Source organism: Polyodon spathula, chromosome 1, assembly GCF_017654505.1.
Source record: "Polyodon spathula isolate WHYD16114869_AA chromosome 1, ASM1765450v1, whole genome shotgun sequence".
Taxonomy (NCBI): Eukaryota; Metazoa; Chordata; class Actinopteri; order Acipenseriformes; family Polyodontidae; genus Polyodon; species Polyodon spathula.
Window position 1 is genome coordinate 29,568,093 of NC_054534.1, and position 27,619 is coordinate 29,595,711.

The 27,619-nt window shown below is 37.4% G+C and overlaps 2 protein-coding genes across 5 annotated transcripts; one reads left to right on the plus strand and one right to left on the minus strand.

Moving 5' to 3' along the window:
* Window positions 1-149: 149 nt before the first annotated feature.
* LOC121316949 (trafficking protein particle complex subunit 13-like) lies at window positions 150-11,129 on the plus strand. Of its 4 annotated transcripts, none has more exons than XM_041252354.1 (13): window positions 150-257; window positions 1,869-1,937; window positions 2,024-2,123; window positions 3,154-3,238; window positions 3,748-3,875; window positions 3,993-4,065; window positions 4,488-4,532; window positions 5,789-5,806; window positions 7,271-7,404; window positions 7,589-7,787; window positions 8,086-8,186; window positions 8,545-8,695; window positions 10,840-11,129. In XM_041252354.1, the coding sequence occupies exons 1-13, from the start codon at window positions 179-181 to the stop codon at window positions 10,945-10,947; spliced, it is 1,290 nt and encodes a 429-aa protein (XP_041108288.1). In that variant the 5' UTR covers window positions 150-178; the 3' UTR covers window positions 10,948-11,129. The 4 variants fall into 4 exon arrangements, with proteins under 4 accessions (XP_041108288.1, XP_041108298.1, XP_041108307.1 ...); XM_041252364.1 differs by having other exon boundaries at window positions 8,548-8,695; XM_041252373.1 differs by lacking the exon at window positions 5,789-5,806.
* A 717-nt stretch (window positions 11,130-11,846) lies between these two features.
* LOC121316963 (small glutamine-rich tetratricopeptide repeat-containing protein beta-like) lies at window positions 11,847-27,608 on the minus strand. The gene is made up of 12 exons (XM_041252396.1): window positions 27,527-27,608; window positions 22,665-22,786; window positions 21,184-21,287; window positions 20,526-20,595; window positions 20,111-20,210; window positions 19,851-19,955; window positions 15,415-15,553; window positions 14,661-14,723; window positions 14,149-14,186; window positions 13,958-14,041; window positions 13,399-13,532; window positions 11,847-12,483 (listed from the first exon to the last, which is right to left on the minus strand). Exons 2-11 carry the CDS (start codon window positions 22,762-22,764, stop codon window positions 13,421-13,423), a joined length of 915 nt encoding a protein of 304 aa, XP_041108330.1. The 5' UTR covers window positions 22,765-22,786; window positions 27,527-27,608; the 3' UTR covers window positions 11,847-12,483; window positions 13,399-13,420.
* Window positions 27,609-27,619: the final 11 nt, after the last annotated feature.

Genomic DNA, 27,619 nt, shown 5'->3' on the forward strand with positions numbered 1-27,619 from the left:
CGTACAAAGTTTGAAAACCAGTAATGAAAGGGAACGTGTTAAATTATAGAAGATCCAGTAGGCGGCGCTAATAATCCAAATAAAAGTGGAAAACTAAACTCGGATTACGTTTTTTTTTTTTTACGCATTAGTTTTAAATCGAGTCTGTGCCCAACTGCATTCCGTACTCATCGCTGCAATGAAGGTGAAAGTTCAAGCAGATTCCGGGAAGATGGATGTCAATCAGGCCAAACAAGAGCATCTGCTTGCTTTAAAAGGTACATGGTTCAAAATAAAATAATAAATATGATGCATGACTTCCTGCATAACATATACTTTCCATTGTATAAAACAATTATTCGATTGTATTATTATATAATAACGTCACCACACCTAACCGCTTAGTAAGCGTTGGCGTCAGTAAAGCGGAAGGGGCATCCTGACTGTGTTAGTTGAAAAACAATAACATAAAGTGTGTTTTAGCATAACTAACGCCTATTTTATAAAACTACACGGAAACACCATGCCGTGTGAAGATATGGTTACTGTTGTTGTACTTCTGAGCCAAAAGGTGGACTCGTAAAGTTCAAAAACTACTGGACAGTAAAGTTGGAGGACTGAATCTTGATATCTGCGAATGTTGATTAGATATTGTTTTTGAATGGTATAAAAAAAAAAAAAAAAAAAAAACCTTTTGTGGTTTTGTGTTTAAGTTTTGATGCATGTTTTTCACAAATACTATACTACCCTGCAAAGGTGTTTCTGAATTTGTACTTTTAATATCAAAAAATACTTTTTGTACAAGCTTTTCTTGTACATAAATTCTCTCTCTCTCTCGCTCTCTCACACACGTATATATCTGTGTAAATCAAATAATTAAATTGATGTTGCTGCTCTTCAAAAAGCACAATATGATTGTGCTGTTAGGAATTTATAATAAAAACAGAAACACCAAGGCTGACCATAAAATGCTAAATGTATGTGTTCAGTCGTTGCTGTAATGTGATCTGAAGATAGAAACTTGGATTACATCTATATGTAATGTGAGGGTGGTGGAAACCAGAGACTTGTAGTAGGTAGTCCTGAAAAGCAACGCCTGTATGACAACAACTTCACCATACTATAGCTTCAGGTCCTGCTGTCTTCAGACCTACTATGGACATCAGAGGCGATCCGTGGTAAGAGTCTGGTGTCGTTTTTTCCATCGGACGGAGCTGTGTGAACAAATAAAATGTGCACAAACAGATTGTTACTGGTATGGATGTACTGTTGCACTACAGACGAAAAAACAACCTACCCCAGTTGTTGGAAATAGCAGAAAAAGCAATAGAGGAGTTTCCAACAAGACCTTTACCAAGATTTAAACCGTGGTTCCCACATAGTGACAGCAAGCCACCATTAACACCTACCACAATCCCACCAGTCATTTCACCTAATGAAGTGACAAGAATTGAACATGTTTTATTTGCCTCTCGGCCTCATTGAGCAATGAGGCCCTCCAAACCTCCTACTTGTAATGTAAACATCCAGCGAGACCTTGGTCAGTATGGGTATTCTGTGACATTTTGTACTGTGGGGGGGGCAATAACATTGCTAAGTATATGTATTTAAAACAAACCATATCTACAAAATATATATTTATATACTGTAGTTATTTTCTCCAAATTCGGTTGTGCCACATTTCATCCTGTGGTGTTTTTTTTTTTTTTCTGTACATTTCATGAATTGACATGATTATTGCATGACACCTGGCCACCAAGCAACAGTAACAATTTGTTTTATATGTAAACATGGATTTTAAGCCTTTCTCACTTGGCCAGTTCATATTGAAAGTGATAAATAAAAAGATAAGATTATAAATCCTAAACACATTTTTGTTTTCTTCCCAGTGATGCGGTTGACAAAACCAACGTTGTTCACCAACATGCCTGTGACATGTGAAGACAGAGACCTGCCAGGTATTTGGAAATATGTCGTTATTGCCTCAGGTTGCCTTTTCCAAAGCTTACAACAAATTAAGGCACTTATGGTGATGTTCATACAGGAGACCTTTTTGGCCATCTTATGAAGGAAGACCCGTCTACAATAAAGGGGGCTGAGATGATAATGCTTGGAGAAATGTTGACACTTCCACAGAACTTTGGGTAAGATTAGAAAGTGCTCCCCACACCCCCCCACACACACAGAAACTGCAGCACTGAACAGAAGAAGTAATGGAACAGATGTTTTCCATAGCATTTATTAAAGTTTACTGCACGATCCGCTGATGTCCCTGTTTTGCAGCTCCCAGTCCCTAAACAGCATAGCTTTATTATTTAATAACTCTGAATGTCAGAATCGGAGATTAATATAAAAGAGTAATCAGATTAGCTGAACATTGTATGACTTCATATGCCATACAAGTCTGTAATGATCTGCTGTTGCCATTACAAGCCAACAAGTAAATGTGTACACTAAGAACACTATGTAACACAATTTTTGTTCCTGGGTAGTAAGTGTTATTTCTTAATTGCTTATGCCTCAAAAGTATAGAAAATGGCTATTATTCCCCACAAACTTTGCTTTTGTGACCAGGACAGTGATATTTCAAAATATCACTATTTCCAATGGGAAAACGGGCAAATGTGTGTCTTTTCGTTCACATAAAGTCAGAAAAAAACAACATATGAATCCAAATTAACATGTATTTATACTAAAGTAATACAAAAATGACTACAAAAGATTTAGAAGTGAGTAGTTTTTCGAGATGTACGATTATACTGTAAATAGTTATATTTTGAAATATCACTGCCCTGGTCACAAAAGCAAAGTTTGTGGGGAGTAATAGCCATTTTCTGTACTTTTGACATAAGCAATTAGGAAATAACACTTACTACCCAGGAACAAAAAAAAAAAAAAATTGTTACACTGTGGAATCAGTGCTTAAAGGAATAATACTTGAATTGGCCTAAAAAAAAATTCACCCACAGGATTGTACTGAACTGTTTTATATATTGTCTTAATTTGGTATGAAGCATTAAGTGCTTTAGTGGGAATACAAAATTCAGATTAACTAGCCCTATTCCAACGAGTACTTGCTAAAGTGCTTGTTGTATTGGAAGTTTTTTAATAAATTAAATTATGATTTCAAATAGTACGACTTAAACTTTTTTTTTTTTTTTTTTTTTTTTTCAGAAATATCTTTTTGGGGGAAACCTTTTCCAGCTACATCAGTGTGCATAATGATAGCACTCAAGTTGTGAAGGACGTTCTGGTGAAGGTACGATAGGAGCAGGTGAAGGGACTGGGGGGGGCGGACTAGGGGTGAGCAGTTCATGTGATACATTGGAGCAAAAACAGATCAATTGTGGCCTTCTGTTCAGAGGAAGAAAGCTGACTACTAGTTTTCTGCTGCAAGTTAATGTTGACAGGCTGGTCTTTCCCAGCACATGTAGACATAGGGATGAGGAATAGAGGTTATTTACAACGATAGCTGGATAAGATCAGGGAAGTGAGATGATTCTCTGTAGGCTGACTAGTTGAGATCAAGTACTAACTAGCTTTTACATGCAGAACTATCTGTTAATAGATAGAACGATCTGATAATAGATCTGAAGTGGTAATGTAACAATGCTCACTTGTTAGTATGTACTAGTAAGGTGGTGTTTTTCATAATTTTCTGATTAAATCAGAATAAATTAATGTCCAAAAAAGGTTTGAGTTGAGGATTCTTTAATCTTAACACTAGGCGTGTGTGTTTTTTTTTTTTTTTTAAATCTTGATCCTCAGGCAGATCTTCAGACAAGCTCTCAACGTTTAAACCTATCAGCATCCAATTCCTCTGTGTCGGATCTTAACCCTGAGTGCTGTATCGATGATGTTATTCATCATGAAGTAAAAGAAATTGGAACACACATGTAAGCTAGTTTTATTTTTCCCCCTTTCTAAAGGGACTCATTCTGATGTTGCCTTGACGTATCAGATGAGGCCTGTGATCGCTGTGTTTTTATTTCCTGTGTTCTGTTTTATTACAGTTTGGTGTGTGCAGTCAGTTACACCACCCAGACAGGAGAGAAGTTGTACTTCAGAAAATTCTTCAAATTTCAGGTGCGCTTGAAACTGCTTATAGTTGAATAAACAGAAACCTTCGTGCTGCTTTGCTGTGTGATCCCTAATGACACTGTTGTGTAATATTACTGCTTGTTGTTTGCCTGTGGTCCAGACTTCATCTCTGAGCTATTCAGCATGTCCTTGACAAACAGTAATTTAATTAGATGAATTGCAGTCTTCTAACTAGGATGACTGAACAAGGCTGGGCTCCCCTTCGTTAAATAAACCCATAGCTTTCAGTTCAAAGTTTGCTGAGCAACTGTCTGTAGTAAGTTAGCGTTTTGGAGATTTATGGTGTACAGAGGTATTCTGTCAATAGATTTGGTCGACCCAGTTTTTGTGTTGAAGAATCTTTAAATTAAAAAGCAGGAGTTTGGACTTATGGGTGACTTATTAGCTTGCATTCTCTTTTTAATCAGGTTCTCAAACCACTGGATGTGAAGACCAAGTTTTACAATGCAGAGGTAAGGCACACTTCTTATTATGGAGGATGTACACCAATAGTTATTTCTTTTTATCTAAAAAGTAGTTCTGAAGTTTGCGGAGACAGCTTTTGTTCAAAGAAAAATGAAAAATCACACGTAACATTAGTGAAAACGTTTCTAGGCTTATTTAAAGACTGACTGCTCTTAGATTGTCCAGCATCGTTGCAGAACTTGGGAGTCAATCCTTTACCTTACCATAGCAACACCTTGCATGGTGTCGCTATGTTTGCACAGTGTAAAAATTAAGCTGCAAGCTACATGTAAATGCTGTATACCTAGTTATTCTGGCTGCAGTGTGAAGACTGTAGCTTGGTGACCAGTAATAAAACTTTGTTTACTTCACTTTTGGTATGATGAAAATCATTCTGTACAAATACATAAACTGAATATATTGCAGGCACTAAATAGGACAGCAAGCTTGTGGTGGATGTAAAGGTTTCTGATCATTTACAATGATTATTTTGGAAAAGTGCCCAGAACAACTGCTGATTTTCAGATTTGAGTAAAGTCATTTATTTTATATAGTAACTTCCATTAGAAGAGTAACCCCCTAATCGGTGAATCCCTGCCTCTGGAGTTTTATAATGTGTCAATGAGGCAGCAGCCGTCCTAGTTTGAGGTGTCACAAAAGTGACCTACAGCTATGGCCAAAAGTTTTGCATCGCTATAGAATTAACTAATTTTGCTTCACGAAGGCAAATTAAACCTGCTGAATAATGTTACGTTAACATATTGAATCACATGTTGAGCTCATAAAACCTGGAATGGCACTAACTGCTATGCAGAGGGAGTCTTGCTTCAATCCCCAGACTGTAACACATCTTACAATGTTTCAGCATTAAGATGGCATTTCATTTGATGGCTGAATGCCAAGTAATCTTCATCATTGCTAAATGTTTCATGCTAGCCTTGTAACAGATTTAAACATCCTTGCATTGAGCAGAGCACCATGTAGCTTCTGTTATTTGTGCCATACTGGAAATGAGAAATGTATGCTGTAGCTCTAGGTTCATGCTGCAGTATAAAGCTGACTAGTAAAAACCAGTGTGGTACTGTGATATTTTATTCAACAGTGCTTGTGCCTTGCATATACACTGGTTTTGTTAGTGTCGCTATAGTGCAGTATTGGGTATATTACCCCATTGTGGGTGTTTTGTTTTTTAATTTGCTAATTTTTGATAGTAACATTTTCTTTAGAGTATAACCCTCAATTTTTTTTTTCTTATCTCCATTAGAGTGACCTCAGTTCTGTGGTAATTTTATTTTTTTTGCCAATGTCTGTACTGCTTACTGTATCTCTGGCTGTTATCCAGAAGTCTGAGAAATTCAAAGATAATGGAAAAGCATCCCTGGCAGTGCAACAACCCATCGAAAGATTAGATGCATTTTAATTTTTAAACCTTTGACATTTTTTTAAAATTCAGTTTTATTTGCAAGACAAATGCTTTTTCATTATTTTCATTACTTAACGCTTGCTCTGAACGCCTGTTAAATGTAATCTGCACTAAAAACAAGTGTGTGAAAATTGGTCACACTGGTGTGGGGAGCAGTGGAAATTTGTGATCTGGGTGGTACCAAGGGTTTGGGTCAGTTCCTGTTTTTCAGTCCCAATTCTATTTCTAAGACCTATCTTAAAATCCATTTCCAATTCCTTGAACAAATTGGAATTGATAGTTTAGAGACATTAAATAATTGTGATTTTTTTCAACTACTTTTCATTTGAAGCCAATTTTAATTAACAGGGACTTCAATTCAAGTAGTTGACACTGTGAGAAGCTCATTTTAACAGAATACTGCTAATTGCAATTTTGATCAGTGATGTGTTGGAATTGATTAAATGGGAATTTGAATTGGGAATTGATTTTTTTTTTTAAAGGAAATGGAATTGAAAAACAGGAATTGATCCCAGCCCTGGTGGTAGCTTATTGGTGAAGTACATTTTAAAAGTTTGCAAATTATGATTGCTGCAATCCCCAGTCTGTCACAAACTGATACTAATTGACATCTAATTGATTTTTTTACTCTTATGTGGATACTAGAACAAGGTTAATACAATGTGTAGTAGAGTTGTGTAATCTCTGAAGTTATACATTGCTAAAAAGAACATTGCATAGTTTAGAGTAGAGTTATCTGTGTAGAGGTAGAATGTTTTGAAAGAGTTAAGCAATTAGTACCGTGTGAAGATTGCAGGCTTGACTTCAATTCTGCACAAATGGCGGACTTTGGTTTAAAGGGTCAAGGCCTGATTTACAGAGGTGGTCAAGTCATGACTTGGTGGGGTCACAAGGCTGTCATGATGTGGTGGGTTATTTTTAATCATTTTTTTTCCCTGCAAACATCAGATTAGATCAGTGCTGTGACGTTATACAGTGTATCATGCAGATCACTGGCTGTTGTCGGGGGAAATTAATTTTTAAAGAATTTGATATAACATCAGTCACCAATGGTATTTGTGTGAATATATGCAAAAGGGGTAGTTGTGATTTTATTGTTTTATCTGAGTTTATCCTGCATCCCTTTCTAAATGAAGTTAATCAGACCTGTAATTTATTAATCGCTTTGGATGCTGATTTTTATGCTTATGATAATAATCGCTAGTACCGTGATTCGCAGGCATGAACTAATCACAATATTCTATCTCTAATCCCAATACAATACTAATAAGAAAAGCAAGACGCCCACATGAATTAATTTAATCAAATGTTTTGACCCAACAGACAGACGAAGTCTTTTTGGAGGCACAGATTCAGAACATCACAACGTCCCCCATGTTTATGGAGAAGGTCTCGCTGGAACCCTCAGTCATGTACAATGTGACAGAGCTTAATACAGTCTCCACAGGAGAGGAGGGGTGAGTTAAAACTGAGCATGAGTTACTAGGATGGGCATACTGAAATTCTTGTCTTTTTACACTATTTAAAAATGTAATTATTGGTGGAACTGTGTTCACAGTATCCCCATATTTATATGGTGGTTGTGTGTACTGTACAATTCAGCACTATCCTGTGTTCTAACAAATGAAAACCCCATTTCAGTGCATCCACCTTTGGGAAGATGTCTTACTTGCAGCCCATGGACACGCGTCAGTATCTGTACTGCCTGAAACCCAAACCTGAGTTTGCAGAGAAGGCTGGAGTGATTAAGGGAGTCACTGTGATTGGAAAACTGGACATCGTATGGAAAACAAACCTTGGAGAACGGGGGCGGCTTCAAACTAGTCAGCTTCAGAGAATGGCAAGTCTAAGGATGAATTAGACCTTCTACTCTGTGTTCCATCCTAGTTGAAATGAAGTTCCCATTAGAGATCATTTTAACAAGCCCATAAAGGGTTTAGTTAAATGCTACAGAAAGTTGCTGGCTTATTGAAGCAAACTCGTCTGAGTGGTTTGTGGGGGGTTGTCTCAAAAGAGGGTTCATTTGAGTTGGCACATCATGTCTGTAATCGGGCCGATTTAGTTATTTCAGTACATTTTCTAAAATCTGCCAGAACATGAAATAATATTACAATATTAAGTCTCTCTTATGTTTTTAGGCACCTGGTTATGGAGATGTCCGGCTTTCCCTGGAGCTGATCCCGGACACTGTAAATTTAGAAGAGCCGTTTGACATCACTTGTAAAATAACCAACTGCAGGTATTGGAGTGGAGTATTCACTTAAACTCATAGAACAGAAGACTGGCTAACAGGAAGTCCAGACCTTAATCCCATAGAACATCTTTGGGAGCCTCTAGGTCATGTTTTGTTAGCTTTGTAAACCCCCCCCCCCCACCAAGTGTTGCTCCTTTTTGAGTATTATTGTTAAAGCTCTCTTTCTATTGAACGTCATCCAGGTTTTGTTTTGACATGGGCTTTGTCTGTGGTAGTCAACTGAGATCTAATAAGATTCCCCTTCTATTTTCCAGTAATAAGCTTTTAGAATGTGTACTTGTTTGCTGTCTTTGTTCGTTTCAGACCTGGCTTTTAACCTTTTACTTTTTTCCATTTCCTCCAGCAGCGAGAGAACAATGGACTTGGTTTTGGAAATGTGCAACACCAACTCTATACACTGGTGTGGAATTTCAGGGAGGCAGCTGGGAAAGCTAAACCCCAGCTCATCCCTATATGTTACACTCAAGCTTTTGGCTTCAGTCCAAGGGCTACAGGTAGGCTGCATAGGAATGAATATTATCACTGAGGAAGGATTAGTTGGAGGTCGAACTGTACTTGACATTCAATTCTTGTTTGGAGGGTAGTGTATACACAGAGGATACTTCATTCCAGAGAGGGTTCTCAGGGGAGGCAGCACCTCCCCATTTTTATAATAATTATATATATATATATATATATATATTACACACACGTGTGTGTGTTGTGTGTTTGTGTGTGTAATTGACCACAAAACGTATAGTACAAGTTTCTGTATGTGTGCGTGTGTTAGCAGTACAAAAATAGAGCTTGCAAGCAATATCGCCCTCTGCAGGTGGAATTCTAAAGGTGGCACTTATTCCATGGGCTTTGCCTATCTGTTTCTTCCCATTGAAATTGCATAAGACACATGGTGCTTGAAAGCATTCTCTTATTGGATTAAGCTCAGTATTTTTGTAGCACAGGGAGACGGCGCCACCGACCCTGCATTGCACGTGTGCGAGAGAGCGAGGATTGAGAACAAAGAGAGAGAGCGTGAGAAAGCGAGAGATACAGAGTGAGCTAGATGCAATTGGAATTTTGAACTTGACAATTTTAATTATCGCAGTTACACCAATTAGGAAATATTAATATATTTGGAGGAAGCCTTAGTAATTAGGGGGAGGTAGGAGTGGAGCTCCTTATTTTTTATTCAAATTGTCTGTCTGCTTTTTTTAACTTTGACATTTTTCGGAAATCCCGGAACGTTTTCCAAAAACATACTAATACTATTCTGAAAGCTAACAATTTGTCATGTAAACACACTTCAGAAAATTTAATCTGATAGCGTACTGCACATGTGCAAACTTTGACATTCCTATGCATGTGATGATTAATATATCCATATTTCTAGCCAGGAAAATAAATAAATAAAAATAGCGGCAATAATGATTAAACTTTTTGGACACACAGAACTTGAACAATGGTACCTGAACAATAGTGCTGGGAGAACAAGTTTTGTTAAATTCCTATTTGTGTCCATAGATCAAAAATGTTGGGGACTTTGTCCTTGCTAGATTAACAGTTGCGTCCCAGTTGGCCAATGCTGGATCACAAGACCAACAATACAGTAGTACTTTTTGTAAATGCTACAACTACTAAATTTTTTGATTGTAAAAAAGATGAACAAAACAAGATCTAAAAAGAAGCAATACACAAGACAGGAAACTATCAGTTTTGCTTGGCAAGTTAGTAGCACATAATGGGAACCGCTTTATGATTTGGATTATATAAAATATAGTTCAAATTATGCTTTTCTGTTTTGTTGTATTTGTCAGACACAAAAATCTGTAAAATTATAAATGGATGTCAGATTTTAGTCACCGATCAGTTCACACGGATCCATTTGTCTAGTTACGGATAGTTATATTAATTTAAATAAATAGTATTTATCAAAAGAAAACTCCATTATTACAACTATAGTTTTAAACAGAAATTATACCGTTGAGCAGCAGATTAATTCTACCTAGGTAAAGTACATTCAGAATTTACAAGCATGTAAGGTACAGTAGTTTATGAAGAAATGGATGAGCTGTTGCAAGGAGTGGACAGTTTGCACACACTGGGGATTGAGAGGTGTACAGGATGAGAATCTGTTGAATACAGCATACAAATTTGCAACTTTTACTAAATCTGAAATACCTGCTAGTTCATGCCTCACTCTTACTGCACACTGAACCAAGCCCTGTCTGTTCCCATCCTAGTCTTACTGCACACTGAACCAAGCCGTCCTCTCCCATCCTGCAGTACGTTTACATGACAAAACGTTTTCCTAACACTAATGTTTTTGGAAAACTGATTTTCTTAAAACGTCACTTTCCTGTGTTTACATGATTAACGATAAAAAAAAATCTAATTTGAATTCAACTGTATACATGGATTGAAGTTTTCGGAAAACGCAGGATACTGGCCAAGTGGGTTGTTTTCATGAATTACACAAATAATTATAGTGGAAAGGACAATGAGCTACCAAAATAATGGTATTTTACTCTGTTTTAAAGAATATGTGTAAACATCTGTTCATCTTTGTGCCACTGGAATCTCATGTACATTTTAGTTAAATGCATCTGTGAAAGTATAGCTAACGGCTTACTTAACATGATTTTCATTTTTTCCATTTTAGAGTATATCTGGACTGAGGCTTATGGACACGTTTTTGAAAAGAACATACGAATATGATGATATTGCACAAGTGTGTGTAGTCTGTTCACATATGAATCCAGAAATCTAAGTTTTATCATGTACAGCATGGCCATATCTAACTGGACCAACAGTGGAACTTTCTGCACCATCACTTACCTTTTATTTTATTAAGTCTTTAAAAACGCTAATGTTTTAAATATGACGGAATTGTACAAAGTACTGTATAGTTATTTTAAATGTGTGAATAAATTGTTAATGAGTTTTAATGGTCAGGATTTACAACAGTTCTCCTTTAAGTATTTGAGGAACAAATTGCTAATGCATGTGAAACTGCTAAATGGTTTAGTACATTATACAAGAAAGCATTTCACAAAATTTATTTTATTAAAAACCTCCATTCCAAATGTTACTATTCTAACATTGATCTTATTTCTGTCCTCCAATTAGTGAGTGAAATGTGTTCTTTACAGATGAGACTTTGTAGTTGCCCTGTAAAGTATATGTATTATGTTCTGCATTAAGATGGGTCCTGGAGCCAGTTTGATGCCTGGGTTGGGAATTCAGATGGATTTTAAGTGACATCCTGTTTATATATTGTAGCAGTGAGAAAATACATAACCACTAAAAAAAAACCACAATGATAATTGTATTTCTGTAGCAGTTGTGCTCAGCATGGTCTGCATGCGCTCCTGTAGCAGTGAGATGTGTCCTGTCTCTTTTAGATGCATTGCACTTATGTAGGAACTAGTGCATTTTCAAACCCCAGGGGCACTTGCATCAAAGTAAACCCTCAAAGCCCCCGTAACATTGGTAAGCCTTTAACTTCCATTGGTCCCTCCATATAGCTATAATCGTCAAAACTTGAAATGGCGTTACAGTTGTCACAGGGGGGTGGGGGGGGGGGGGGGGGGGGGGGGGGGGGATAGCTTTGAAAATGTATTTAGCTGAACAGAACCCACAGATTAAAAGAATAACACATTAGATCAGTTTTTTTTTTTTGTTTGTTTTATTTGTAGTGACCGAGCTTTAATTGTGTAACCTTGGAGCTTGACAAGACATTAAACCCTGTTCTGTAGTGTAGAAGTATACAAATCGTTCCTGAAAGCATCCAAATGGTCATAAGGAACATGCAAAATAAAGTCACTGTAAGCAAACATGACTGAATAACTACAGTAACATACACACTTTATAGTTCCTAAAATATAGGGAATTATATAAAGACATCTGCTGCGGTCTTCTTTCTTGAACTACATTTCCCAACATGGAAAAACTTTGAAAAATAATGCTACCAAGGCTAATACATGGTGCCTATAGTTGCAAGCCTGTAAATAGCAGCATACATCTTAAATACATTGCTGAAACATACAAAATGTGTTTAAGTATGATACCAGTGCAATGTGGTGATGTTAGTTTGCTCTGTTAAATGTAGAGTTGTGTAAAATAAGTGCAACACTTTTGTAAAGAGTAATCTTAATTCAGTCAGAGTTCTTAACTGCTCGTCACAATAACATCGTTTCTTCCATCATTTTTCCATTTGATCCATCGCTCTTGATTGTGATGCCCTCCAAGAATTTGATATTAAGCATATAACAACCCAGTTCTTTTCCAACCTCTCTCTGTGTTCCTAAATAAAACAGTTAACACTGAAATATTAAAATATCACAGGAATAAATTATGCATGTAATAGAAAATGCAATCTGTTTTATGGCCTTTTTCATTTGCAATGTGGAAAACAAAATTTAGCTCAAGATCGGTCTTTAAGTGTTCTCTTCAATTTGTAGAACTTCTGCAATGATTGAATGGCTTGCAGTTGTTGCACCAATATTGCCATTTCGAACGGAGATCTCAAAATGGTTTCATCTTTCTTTAAAAGAGGAAGTGGCAGGGCTCTGAAAAATACAGCACTCCACATCAGCACGTGTTGCCTGTTTAAATAACGTACCTGTCATTTAAATTCTTTCCGTTAACATCCTGACAACTTTTTACACTTAGAACTTTAAAGTCTGTTGCAAAGCTCTTTTCAAAATGGCTGCTCTAGTGCACTGGGGTTTTTGAGATCTGTCCTCTAAATCGCTGGGGGGGGGGCTGAAAGCTTTGGTTTCTTTTCTGTGTGATACCATGGATAGTAAACTGCTGTGTTACCTGTTTGACAATGTGGGCAATAATCTTTACATTCTCAATGCACTAGAGCGGCCATTTTGAAAAGAGTTTTGAAACAGACTTAAAAGTTAAGTGTAAAAAGTTATCAAGATGTTAAAGAAAAGAAATTACAGGTACATTATTTAAACAATTTAGCAACACGTGGGGATGTGTAACTCTTTCAGAACCCCGGCTACTTACTCTAAGGCAGCCATGTTTGACCATGTGTCCACTTCTCCCTATGCCTTCCTGCATACAGGAGTCCATAGCGCAAGCAAGCAAAGGCACCTTTGTCATTGGTTTTATGTCGACAAGTAAAAAGGGAACTGTTTAAAAATAAACACACATTAAATACAATTCAGTTTTTGGCTATGTAGTCTATTACGTTAGTATGGCTTGCCTGCTGCTATCCCTGCAGTAGATCAGGAGTGTTCCTCTGCACTGCCGCTGAAGGACCTGCTGCGGATGTGATTCCTCAGCTGTTCTATCAGTTCTGGGTTCTGCTGCTGAATCTGCTGTGCAAACTGCTGTCCCCTATAGGGAAGGGACATTGGAAATAAAAATAATGCTTGGAAAGGTAATGCTCATGTGTAAATTATGGAGTCTATGTAGATACCTTGCAATACTTTAATCATTTAAATGGCACCCATAATTATATCTGCTCAGGGAAGCAAAACAAAAAAGGTAAAACATTACTACAGCATTAAAAGCCATTTCAAGGAGTGTGCAAGTTGTTTGTAAATTTCTTTCTGTTACACTGACATTTTAAATGGAGCACCTAAAGTGTTCAAGACAGGATTAGAAATAACTACCTTTTTAATACAAGAGATTAACCCCAACACAATTTATCCAAGACTGAGGTCTTAGACAGTACAATGTGATTAGGGGTGGTGGCTTCATATGTTTTGTTTGGAGTCCATTGTTACTGTATATGGTTGTGAGTCATCAGAAAAACTTACGCTTCAATAAGGCTGGACAAGTCTGTTAAACCCCCAACACCAGCCGCTGGGCCTCCCACTGCATTAGACATCATTCCTGACATGCTGTTTGCAAAACGAAAGATACATATTTCACTATATCTCATATGAAAGTAGAATTTTAAATTTATACACACAAAAAATCAATGACAGTAATAAATTCCAATACTTACAGCTGTTGCACTTGTCGGTTTTGCATTACACTTGCAGCCTGAAAATAAAGGCAACAAATAGTGTATATAGCTAACTATGTTGTACGTACACATGGTAATATAATACAGTATAACTTGTTTTCTAATGACATCACTATGGTCTATATTGTAGCAGGGCAATATTCCTCTGTTTTAATAAAAAATTAAACATTCAGACAATGCCTTTATTAATGAAACAGCCAAAACCTTGTCTTATAGGTTATTTATTTAAATAATCAGTCTAATTTCTTGCCTCTCTTTTTGCTGCCAGTTTAAAACATACCGATTTACTGCTGAGTTGAAAAATAAAAGGTTAGTATTTTTAGCACGTGCATATACAAAATCAATGATTTCACTGTGATTTTTCAAATGGATCTGTAGTTTTGAGCTACAGTATTCTGTGCATTGATTACAAACTACCTATGGTATAGTACAGCGATGTTTGTTTCACATTCATACAAAGTGGTTTTTTAGTCCACAGTGAGCCCACTTACCATGGTGATGAAGGCAGGGTTATTTATGAGGCTTGCCATGTCAAATCCCAGTCCAGTTCCAGTCTGCCAACAGACACATTCAAGTATTTTAGATTTCAATTCATTATGCATTGTTCCCCACTATCTTGTAAAGCGCTTTGTGATGGTGGTCCACTATGAAAGGTGCTATATAAAATATATTTATTAATTAAGAAACTGATTACAGCTAATCTTTCACCAAAAATCACTGACTGTATTATGCTGACATTATTTTAAAAGGTCCATGAATTTCATATCTTTTTTTTTTTTTTAAAACCTCAATCGTATGTATACAAAAGCCACATTTATTCTACATTCCTAATTTCCAACAGTCAACCACTTTGGTTTTGCATTTTAACTAATCAAGGTTTTAAATTATTTCTTATTTTCTGATTAAATGTTTCTGTTCCTGTCTGGAACCTAATCACTTCCTGTTGAAACTCAGTCCAATGGTCAAGCTGTAGCTAGACTGTGGTGAGCACAAGTTCTGGATTGAAGTGTATCATCAGTCAGCTTGTAAAGAAGCTTTATTTGAACACCTTGGTTAGTACCTTTCTTTTTTGCTCTAAATGACAACGTTGAAGTAAATATGCAAAAATGTGGTTTCCTTTTTTTTTAAATTTACTTTGTAGTAGATTCTATAGTGTAGATTAACTGAATATAAATGACCAAGCTTTGGATCAAACCCCCTGTGTGCTCTGTGTGTCTCATCGTGATGTGCAGAACTGAAACTTACTGGACTGGAGGCTTCTTTCAGCTTCTGCTCTGCCATTTTCAAGTTGGATTTATACGTGTCGTTTTCAGGATCCAGGACCAGGGCCTTTTTGAAATAAGTCGCAGCTTCTGTGTAATTATTTATAGCAGTCAGGGCCAGTCTGACAGAAAAAAAATGAAATAGATTCAGTTGCACATAAATAAAAAAAGGTGTGTTTTGGGAATTCAATTTCACTTTTTTAAACGTTGTCATTTCATATAAAACAAACTGCCCAGTTTAACCGTGTTCAATACAAGAAAACATGAAAGCAAGGTATTAATATAATTACTGTGCTGTTAAAAATTTAAGGTTTTTTTCTCCGACCTCCAAAGCCAGTTTGTGTTTGTGCTTTTGTTGTTGTTGTTGTTGTTTTAAACACCATTTCTGTCTCGGATTAACACATTTTGCAAAAAAAAAAACACCTTATTTTTGTAATAGTTTTCACTGATTTCTTTATATAGATATGTCCAGTACCTTGCTTGTGGTGTTAGACACACCGAGGTATCTCACACTGTTCATTTATAATGACCGCCACTAATAAAGCAGCGTGTCTGTCTGTCTGTCTGTCTGTCTGTCTGTCTGTCTGTCTATCTATCTAGTAAATGTACAGTTTGCTGCAGCCCTGAGGTGACACAATTCACATCAAGAACAAAATCGGAAATAACAAACTGAGGTGGAAAGACTGATATAATCAAGTTGCTTACTGAGGTGTAAGGCCTGAAATCTGGTTTGACTGTGTGCATTTGTCTGTAATGTGCTGTTTTTTGCTGCTCCAGTGAACAGGTAAAACTGAAAGTCCTTATATAGTAGTCTGCCATTTCTTCTTGAATTAATAGTTTGTGGTACAAATGAAAAGGCTGTCAATGGGTACAGAGGCCTGGGCGGTTATTTTGCTGCCAGTACTTCACAAAGGCTGTTTGATTGTTATGCACCTACACATACATTCACATCCCACAGGCAACACATTCTCAACCCGGTGGGAAATATTTGCCTGCAAAACAATATTCAAACTGCACAATAGATGCAAATTGTATTTACTGTGTCACCTGTGTTGTACTGTATCACAGCATACAGTATGAATCATCTAGTTTCAGTTACAGTTCATTGTCTGGACTAAACCACCCTAGAAACTCGGAGATAGAGACACAGATAGACAGAGATACAGATGGATAGACAGAGAGATAGATCTATATGTATTCAGTTTTTAATCTTTTAAACTTTGTGCACATTTTTAAAAACATTTTCTTTCATATGCCTTCAATTTTGTACACACACACACACACACACACACACACACATATATACATATATATATATATATATATATATATATATATATATAGTAAGATAAGGATTATATATATACTATATATTACATGCATACACACACACACACACACACACACACAGAGTACTGTGCAAAAGTTTTAGGCAAGTGTGAAAAAATGCAAAGTGAGAGAACAGAAGAAAAATCTAAATCAAATTCATATTTGGTGTGACCACCCTTTGCCTTCAAAATAGCATCAATTCTTCTAGGTACACTTGCACAAAGTCAGGGATTTTGTAGACATATAGTCAGGTGTATGATTAAACAATTATACCAAACAGGTGCTAAAGATCATCAATTCAATATGTAGGTTGAAACACAATCATTAACTGAAACAGAAACAGCTGTGTAGGAGGAATAAAACTGGGTGAGGAACAGCCAAACTCAGCTAACAAGGTGAGGTTGCTGAAGAGTTTACTGTCAAAAGTCATACACCATGGCAAGACTGAGCACAGCAACAAGACACAAGGTAGTTATACTGCATCAGCAAGGTCTCTCCCAGGCAGAAATTTCAAGGCAGACAGGGGTTTCCAGATCTGCTGTCCAAGCTCTTTTGAAGAAGCACAAAGAAACGGTTAACGTTGAGGACCGTAGACGCAGTGGTCGGCCAAGGAAACTTACTGCAGCAGATGAAAGACACATCATGCTTACTTCTCTTCACAATCGGAAGACGTCCAGCAGTGCCATCAGCTTAGAATTGGCAGAAAACAGTGGGACCCTGGTACACCCATCTACTGTCCGGAGAAGTCTGGTCAGAAGTGGCCTTCACGGAAGACTTGCGGCCAAAAAGCCATACCTCCGACGTGGAAAAAAGGCAAAGGCCAAGGCCGACTGGGTTGCAGAAGAATGGCAGCAGGTGCTCTGGACTGATGAGTCAAAATTTTAAATATTTGGCTGTAGCAGAAGGCAGTTTGTTCGCCGAAGGGCTGGAGAGCGGTACACGAATGAGTGTCTGCAGGCAACAGTGAAGCATGGTGGAGGTTTCTTGCAAGTGTGGGGCTGCATTTCTGAAAATGGAGTTGGGGATTTGGTCAGAATTAATGGTCTCCTCAATGCTGAGAAGTACAGGCAGATACTTATCCATCATGCAATACCATCAGGGAGGCATCTGATTGGCCCCAAATTTATTCTGCAGCATGACACCGACCCCAAACATACAGCGAAAGTCATTAAGAACTATCTTCAGCGTAAAGAAGAACAAGGAGTCCTGGAAGTGATGGTATGGCCACCACAGAGCCCTGATTTCAACATCATCGAATCTGTCTGGGATTACATGAAGAGAGAGAAGCAACTGAGATTGCCTAAATCCACAGAAGAACTGTGGTTAGTTCTCAAAGACGTTTGGGCCAACCTACCTGCCGAGTTCCTTCACAAACTGTGTGCAAGTGTACCTAGAAGAACTGATGCTGTTTTGAAGGCAAAGGGTGGTCACATCAAATATTGATTTGATGTAGATTTTTCTTCTGTTCACTCACTTTGCATTTTGTTAATGGATAAATATAAACTATTAACATGTCTATTTTTGAAAGCATTCTTACTTTACAGCATTTTTTCACACCTGCCTAAAACTTTTGCACAGTACTGTAATATATCATACAATATAATATATAATATATATATATATATATACTATCACCATATATAGATATATATAAAATTAGAGTGGCTGCTCACCTATACGGGAGCAAAGGGCTCCGCCAAACCAGTTTAAATTAATAAGTAATAACAATGATCTAAATTAAATGGTAGCTACTATTATTAACATTCCAATAATTGTAACCTGCATCACAATGCATTGCCTCTCACCCCTGCCGCAACAGTAATGAGGTGGGCGGAACAGATCAGAAGCCTGCGTTTCCAATTGGTTCTGGGGTGCTGAAGCCTTTTGCTCCTGGAGCACATGCGCAGTACTGATTTCTGAGCTCTTAGCAGGTAAAAGCAATGCAAGTTTTCAATGAGCTCTGGAGTGACAGTTATGAAAGTGCATAGCTGTCATGACTACAGTATGGTATGCTAAACAATCAAGCCACTTTTAAAATAGGTGAAATGTGTTTTAATGTCATAACTACAGTATGCTCCTGCAAAAAAGAAAGTAAAATAAACGGGGGCACTGGAACTGGGGGTGCGGCAGCACCCCCTGGCTTTGCATGGCTTCCATCATATACAGGGGTTACAGTTTATTTTAATGGTTTCAGCACCCCCACTTTAAAAATTGTTCCAGTGCCACTGAAAATAAATCGCAACAATTTGTCATCTATTGTCTGATTAAACCTGGTACCCCACATTTGTTTTCCTTCTGCACTAAAAGCAGTACTTAAGCATAGGGCGATATGGTTACTCATACTGTATTTATATCAAACGTTAGTTATTTACACAGCCTACTACTTCTGTAGGCCTATTTATTTGAATATACAGAAATCAGTAGCCTAGTATCTCTGGTCATTTATATCACAGGCTTTCGTTTCAGTAATGTAATGCACAGTAGCAATTACGGGAGGATAACTGAAGAACAGTTAAATCCAGTACATCGAGTGTAAGCAGTATGCAATGTTTTTATGTTACACGTGTATTTGGGAGAGGTGAAATACGGGGGTTATGGTTGGGGGATAAAATAAGAGTTGGTTCTCCGACGCCCCACCCCTCTCAAAGTTCACCAGCCGCCACTGATTATATACTGTATATGTATACACACACACACAACGACACTGATTGTTATTTGCACTGAAAATAAATATTGCAGCGCCATTGTAAATAGGAACCAACTTCGTCAAGGTTGTATGGGAAGCACTCATGTACACCAACATTATCTATCAATGGTAATATTGTTTTGAAAATTGAGAGCGTCCCTCATGGGGGAAAAAAAAAACATTGCCATGTCTACATAAAAATACATTATTTATTCTGCATGCATGTACAAGGTGTGCAGTATGGTATTCACGATCTCAATAGAATCAAGCCATAAACCCAGATATTTATCTGAAGTAGTGACCCAGAAGGCAGGTCATTTGGTCACAAGTGGTCATCAAGTTGGCAGACTGAACAGGATGATAAATCTGGAACACATGCAGTATGATGACTGTGTGTGACTTACCCCATCCTTCCATATGCTTTGCTGTAGGTTGGATCTATTTCTATAGCCTTCTCGCAGTCACTTGTGGCTTCAGTGTAGTTTCCTAGTTTACTGTGAGCTGCAGCTCTAGACAGAAAAAACAGTAGCATAAATCAACAACTCTTGTTGATTTTTGGCCATGCTATTGTAAAGGTTTGTTTTTGCTTTTGTTTTTACTGCCATTTTTTGTACATGTTATTGGTAAACAACACAGACAGGCATTGCTCTGCTCACATGTTCACCTGTTGCAGTAATACACTGCGTTCTTTAGGTCCAGGTTGATAGCTTTTGTGTAACACTCCACAGCTGAGCTGTAATTCTCTTCCTTCATGTGATTGTTTCCTACAAAAGTATACAAATAAGTCTTAAAAGAATCACAATACAAATTTTAGGTTTGAAATTCTAGTAATATAAATAATTGTAGAGGAGCCCAATTAATCCACACTTAAAACTGTAACATTTTATAATGTAGTGGGGTTTAGGCAAGACAAGCAACTTTCCTGAATAAGCGGGAATATGAACCTCCCATCCCTCAGCACTAAACCTCAGATCAGATTAATCAAGTGCCATGAGCACTCTATAATCTACAAATGAATGGCAGGTTCACAAAATTAAAATCGAAAAGAATTTTAATGATTGTTTTGTTTAATAATGTACCTGCATTTTTCAGCTGCTCTGCCCTTTCTGCATCTTCAGGAGAAATCTCTGGCACAGACACATTATCATTCTATAAAAACAGATTTAAAAAAGAATAAATAAGAGTTTGCCTTTGTAATAATCATGCCTCTTCTAACTTTAAAAGGCTGGGTGCCTGGCCTCTCCGTACAAGAACAGTAATGCCAGGGCTCAAAAAAGCCTTGTGTGTAACCAGAATTAAATATATGAACCGCTGAGACAAAAAAAAAGAGAATGGTGCTGTTTTAGCAGAGACTGTGCCATGATGCTAGATAAGAAGAGCCTATACCTCACCTGATGGATACCTGCAGCTACTACACATACAAAGGAGTACACGTGGAACTTGGAATATTGGTTTCAAGTACTTACGATTTTAAAATAAATGAATATTTAAACTCTGAATGATCTGAAAGGGTGCTGTATTGAAGCCTGACATACAAAGATAATGCTGCTTGCTTGAGCCTACATTTTCTGGTGTTTTTCCTTTAATACTTCTAACCAGGAACAACTCCACGAGCTTCCTCTAGTTACTGTTTGACTAACACTTTTAATAGAAAACCATCAACAGATTTAAATCTGAAAGCAGACCAATTGGTGATTCAAGACATGCAGTGATGTACAAAGGGCACATGTGACTTACCTTGAAGACAGAGTTTAAGAATATTTCCGTCAAAGGCTGTGGAACTGCTAGGTGACTGTCCACTGAGCTGATCTTGAACGTTGTCTCCAGACACTGTATGGCAACTTAACAAATGCATTCATAATGAATAATAATAAAAACACTTATTTACAAAGTATAAAGTAGGGTACGTTTTATTAATTTTTTTTTTTTTTACCTGTTTAATATCTTAGCATTTGTGTTCTCCACCATGTTCTGCAGTTGTCTTTGTCAAACTCATTATTGACCATATGCAGCTGTATTGTCTGTCTCTGACTGTGTTTGTTCTCACAGAAATTGCAAAATGGAACACTGCAATTTTGTCAAAAGACTTTCCACTCACTACAAGTAGCAGAGGGGTCAGACAAACTACCTTGTGGTGATTTCTAGCGCTTCAGAAATTTGTCTTTCAGTGGTTAAATTACATTTGTTATAAAGCCTAGTAAATAATGGCCTGTGCAGAAACAACAGAAGAGAACACACATAATGGGACAGTGACAGGTAACAAATTACACATGAACAACATGCTGATGATACAAACCATCCCTTTAACCTAGAAGTGAACGTGGCAGCATGCCGGCCCAAATGAAACACTGAACTTCCAGACTTAATTAGCTAATGGAAGGAAGACATTTTTTGTTTAAAAGACAGCAAATCGGACCAGAACTGCTATACAACAGCATTGAGACAGAAACATCAAAATCCATTTTTTTTTTTTTTTTTTTTTTTGTATAAAAGTTAGTAGTCGCCAATTGATTTTACCCTGTTTTTCTTTCAATTTGAAATGGCCAATTGTATTTGGGCTCAGCTCGCTGCTACCACCCCCACACTGACTCGGGAGTGGTGAAGACTAACACGCACTGTCCTCTGAAACATGTGCCGTCAGCCGACCGCATTTTTTCACTCTGCAGGCCCGTCATGCAGTCAACCCAGAGCTACAGCGTAGGAGGACAACACTGCACTGGGCAGCTTACAGGGAAACCCGCAGGCACCCGGCCAGACCACAGGGGTCGCTGGTCCACGATCAGCAGTGGAATGAACGGTGGATGAATGCTAAACACACAAGTACAGTGCCCTCCAGCACTCGTAGCAGTTGTTTGTTTAAATAAGTTTCTCTTTCTCCTTCTCTCTCCCCCATTCTCCACTCACCAAAACACAAAAATCCTGAGTGAGGGAAATGTACATATACACTGTTGTGCTGGGATTCAATTACTAATTAATTATTCACTTGAATGACAGCATGTGGACTAATTTGTGCAACCCCATATATTATTAAATACTTTAAATGCAGGTGAAGTGGAGTGCAATCCCTGTGCCTAAATACAGCTATATATTTTAAATCACTCGTGCTACATAGACCCACATATATCCCGCGCACCAATATCTATACACCAACATTAACACACCACACACAACATATAACACAAAATGCACACAGGGGCGTAGCACACTGCCACACCTACCTTCAAGGCTTTCCTGTTCGTCTGAATTCAAAGTCTCTGACTGTGTTTGATCTCGTAGAAACTGCACAATGGAAAACGCAAGGCGCTTCTCAACAGACATACTGTATGTTTTCAAATGTCTCCTGCATGGGAAACATGAAAAAAAAATGAAACATAACAATTTTACATTATGAAAATGAATCTAATATTAGTTCAAAAGGGGATATGTCGAGAAACATGGAACAGGTCTGATTTGCCCATTGTTTAAATCCCTAATTATCAATTAAGATTGTGAATATCCTTTTGACCGCAGCCAGTCTCAACAAGAGCACCATGAAATGGGCATTAAATAGCAACAGTTTGTGTTTGGTTGTTGTTTAGATCCACTTTGTATCATTTTCTGTTTCAGTCATCAGATCCTAGTTCTAAAGCTTTTAAAGAGTTCTAAAAATTTTAAAGCTCAGCAAAGCTGGCCTCAGTACAGCTCCTTGTACCATGTCTAAGCTCTAAGTATTGTGCTGTACATCTGGTACAGAGTGTAACCATTATCTTCTCCCCCTGCAACACTCAACCCTTGTGGACGTAAGACATGTCACTTTGAGGCAAAGTGTTTCTGGGGGACAGGTTAAGGTTAACACTTGGATGGTGGATAGTAGACATTTTTTGGCACGCTTCTGTAGTAAATCATATGCTCTTTCTACAAAAACTTATTGTGCAATCGTTCAGTAGATTGGTTTGCAGGATATTTGAAAAGTAACTCAGGAATGGTTACTATTAACCACTTGACTGCCACTGAATTATTACTTGAATTAACTTTGACTGTTTTATTTAACTTGTAAAGGGATTGTTAATTGTTTCAGTAATCACCTGTGTGCTGCACTCAATTCAATTGCAGCCCTTCTCTTCTGACAGCTCAACATCGCTAAATAATCTTCGATCAGCAAAGAATGGCTTTGAGGGAAAGAGATGGATTTAAACCCATATATAACAGAATGCCACCATCTAGCATAGTACACAAAACCACGTTTTATATCTACAGTTGTTTATTTTGTGAGAAAGTAAATTCCTGTTCAGGCATTGGTTTCGCCTCATTATTTACGTTTTACATTAGTTGAACTAGCTGGCATGTGTACCAAATTTGATTGACTTTTCCAACCAACGTTGTAAACGATGAGAGATATGTAGTAAATGTAAAAATAACAAGGAATTTAACTACTCTCTTGCCTCCAGAGCCCGCTCCTTCTCCACCCTTGCCCCGCAGTGGTGGAACGAACTTCGTACGGATGTCAGGACTGCCCAGTCCCTGACCACCTTCCGGCGCCTCCTCAAGACACAGCTCTTCAGACAACACTTGTAAAACTTAACTGTTCCCTTCTGGACAATATAGCACTCTGCCTCTGATGCATTTTAACTTGCACTTACCTGCTCCCTATTTTACTGTATTTAATCCTGCACTTAACCCAGTCTCTAGTATTTTGTATTTCACTTGCACTCCTATCTAACCCTGATGTAACTATCAACACTGTTATCTGCTCTTGAATTGCCCCGATATCAAATTGTACTGTGTTTTGTATTTGCTCTTATTAGGAGTGAAGTCATTGTATTTTGTATCTTGCTCTTAATTGTACTGTAATTCTTGATATGTATTTTACTTTGTATACAACTGTAAGTCGCCCTGGCTAAAGGCGTCTGCTAACTAATAAATACATTAATTAATAATAATAATAATAATAATAATAATAATAATAATAATAATAATAATAATAAAGCCTTGCTTTGTTTACATTGGAAGTCCTGCCCCATACCATAGCTAATGGCTTAAACTGACAGGAGATAATGACGGTGATTAACTGCATGAGAGAAACTCGAATTCAGAGATCACTAGATGGTGCTCGCTCTTACACCAACAAAGACATTATGTCTGATCTAGCCTGCATTACATACATCAATGGCAGACAGCTTGAAGCTCTGATGAGCAGCACCTGAACACAGCCAGTATTTGAGGCATTATAAGAACCATTCAGCATGCAAACAGCACAAAGGTTAAGAGCACAGGCTAGTGTTAACCCGTGTGTTGCACTCACTTCAGCTGAAGCCATTCTCTCATTCTGTCAGCTCAACACCGCTAAACAATCTTAGACTCACTGCAACACCATGAAGAGCACAGAAAATAAAAAAAAATATCAATTTCGAACTACTTACTCTTTAAAAGTTTTGTGATATTTTTAAAATCAAGTAACAACAGTAGTAGTCATTTAAACAGACAAATGGTTATTTTTAATAACCATAATTTGATTAAAAACTGATATCCCTGACTAGATCAAACTGCCTCCAGTTCATACTGCTCTCAACTTTTCTCCATCAAAGTGACATCTCCCATACCTCCTAAGAAATATTCTATTAAAGTGCATCGTAAATGTATGGTTCAGCCTGTCACTGTACACATTCGATCATTTACAGAGCCAGCAAAGAAGCAGCTTTCAATCGATACCACAGTATTTCCTGCAAGAAGACCCTGGTAGCTATTATAATAATATTAGTGCCAGCCTGGATTTATTAATATGTTGACGGAGTTCCCAGTAACAGAGAAATTCAATGATATCCATGGATTGCTGAAGTGCTGATGCAGGTAAATGTTGCAGCTTACAGGAGTTACACTGGATCTGTCTCCCAAACAGCAATCTGCTCCTGTCTGGAAGAAAGCCAGCTGCCAGCCTCACAAGAACATACATCATTTTTACTTTGTGGAAAATAAATAACCAAAGCCATAAAAAGACGACAACGCAGAAAACTGGTTGAGTTTTATTACTTTTCCCCCCAGAGTATATCTTTTCTCAGTGTTGTCCGTGACACTGGATATTTAATCAACTTGACTGACTGAGAACATTTTTCTTAATTGAATAATGTGATCAAAATCAGTCACGAAATGTGCAGCACTTTTAGTTATGCTTCAAAGTATTGCCAGCAATTGTATGTAATTATCTTTAGATATTTGTAAATGAATGATTTGATTATTATAATCTACTGAAACATCCTACAATTATATCTATTTGGTCGGGGTAATCAAAATATCTAATATACAGCAAAAATAATTCAGTTGTAGTAGAAGTACGTATTGTTTTTACGCTTCACAAATTACCATTGTCTGATCCCATTAAAAAAAAAAAAAACTATGTGGACCTTAAATCACTTTAAACGAAAATATAATTGAATTTCATATTTTAATTGATCAAATTCGCTTCAGGTCCTATACAAGGTAATTTACACTTCATCACTAGAAACACAACCCTGGGTATCCAACTTCCATAGTATTTGTACACACTTTGCCAAGGAGTAAGGTTCAGCTGTCTGGAAGCTGGATGTTTTGCAGATCACAGATGGGGACACTAACAAACAGAAAACAAAGGTTAAAACCAGTGTGAAATCATTTTGGATACTAGCTATCATTAAGCAAACATATGTGGTGTGGTTTGCTGTAACCTCCACTCCCCATCATTTTAAACCCACTCCAAATATTTCTGAGTAAACTTTTTTTATTATTATTCTGGATTGCCTGTAACAAAGAAGAAGAAAAAAACACCTCCATACTTCACGCATGCAAAGAACATTCTGTGTTTATGAAGGCATAGCAACCTTTTATTATCACACATTTAATTTGTGTCAATAAACATCTCCATGTGCTAACCCTAACCCTAACCCTAACACAGGGACTAGAATCTGATTTCTGATCCCATTACAAAGAGCAAACCGGCTCACAGCTTAAACACACACTTTTAATAGAAAGTTTTGTAAGACATTTCTCTACATAACAGGAAATATTATTGATTCTTCAACAGAGGTCCAAGAGTGTTTAAATTGTAAATTGCACATTTTAAAAAAAGTAAACTCGACTTTTCAAATAATACCATATTGGTAGAGTGGCATTTGTGCACATACAATAACACACGTTGCCATCTTCTTTTCCTACTGTCAAGAAGACAATATTGTAGCGATCCCGGTTAACGCAGGCAGGCGCATCACACAGGGCGAGGCAATCCACACACAGATGGAAGGCTGACGCGAACCTTGGACCTCTCGCACTAAGCACAGCGCGACACCGCTGTACAAAAGAGCGTATATCGGGCTGATGTCTTACAATATGTTGGATAAACAAACATTATTTGTGTTCCACTATTTGTACAGTTATACCATAAAAATCATAAACAAGCTTCATTCTCTATCACATTCTGTGAAGCCTTGATCACAGGACCTACAACTCTGTATACCTACTGTATACAGTATATACATAAAACACTCTACTGGGGGCATTTTGTTACAATATCTGCGCTGCTAGTTTGAAGTGGTCTATAAGTTATAAGTCTATAAGTAAGTAGTCAAGCCCTTAGACTTGCTGGAGCTGAAATGGATCATGCTGCAATATTAAAATTCGGATCGTAGGTTTTACGTGAATAACTATTTTATGTCAAGTAATAAAGTATAATTGAATGCAGTGATGAAACTAAAAGCTAATGGCGATGTAATCGACTAGGGGTTCACAAGGGCTAAGCACTCTATACACTGAACTATTATATTACAAACCTGATTTATCTATAACAAGTAAAACAAATTATAATACTGCTAACAAAAAAAAAAGAAAACACTGTTTAAATGCTTAATGAAATAAACAATTGTTATATGTGTGTAACGCAAGCTACGTACGCAGCAACATAACTGTCGAGATTTGCAGTCAAATCACGGCTGATTTGGTTTAACCCGTTTTTTTCATCAATGCAACCTCTGCTGCATACCAAGCACATGCAAACTTACTCCCCTGTAATATAACACCGCCCATGCCTAGAACATGATTTATCCCAAGGATGCTACTGTGCTCCCCACCCACTCACCTTGTGTCTTTTCACCAGGCTCCTCAACACTGACAGACAAATGTGTGTGTGAGAGAGATACACTCTAGCGCCTGCGCACTCGCAGCGGAAGTG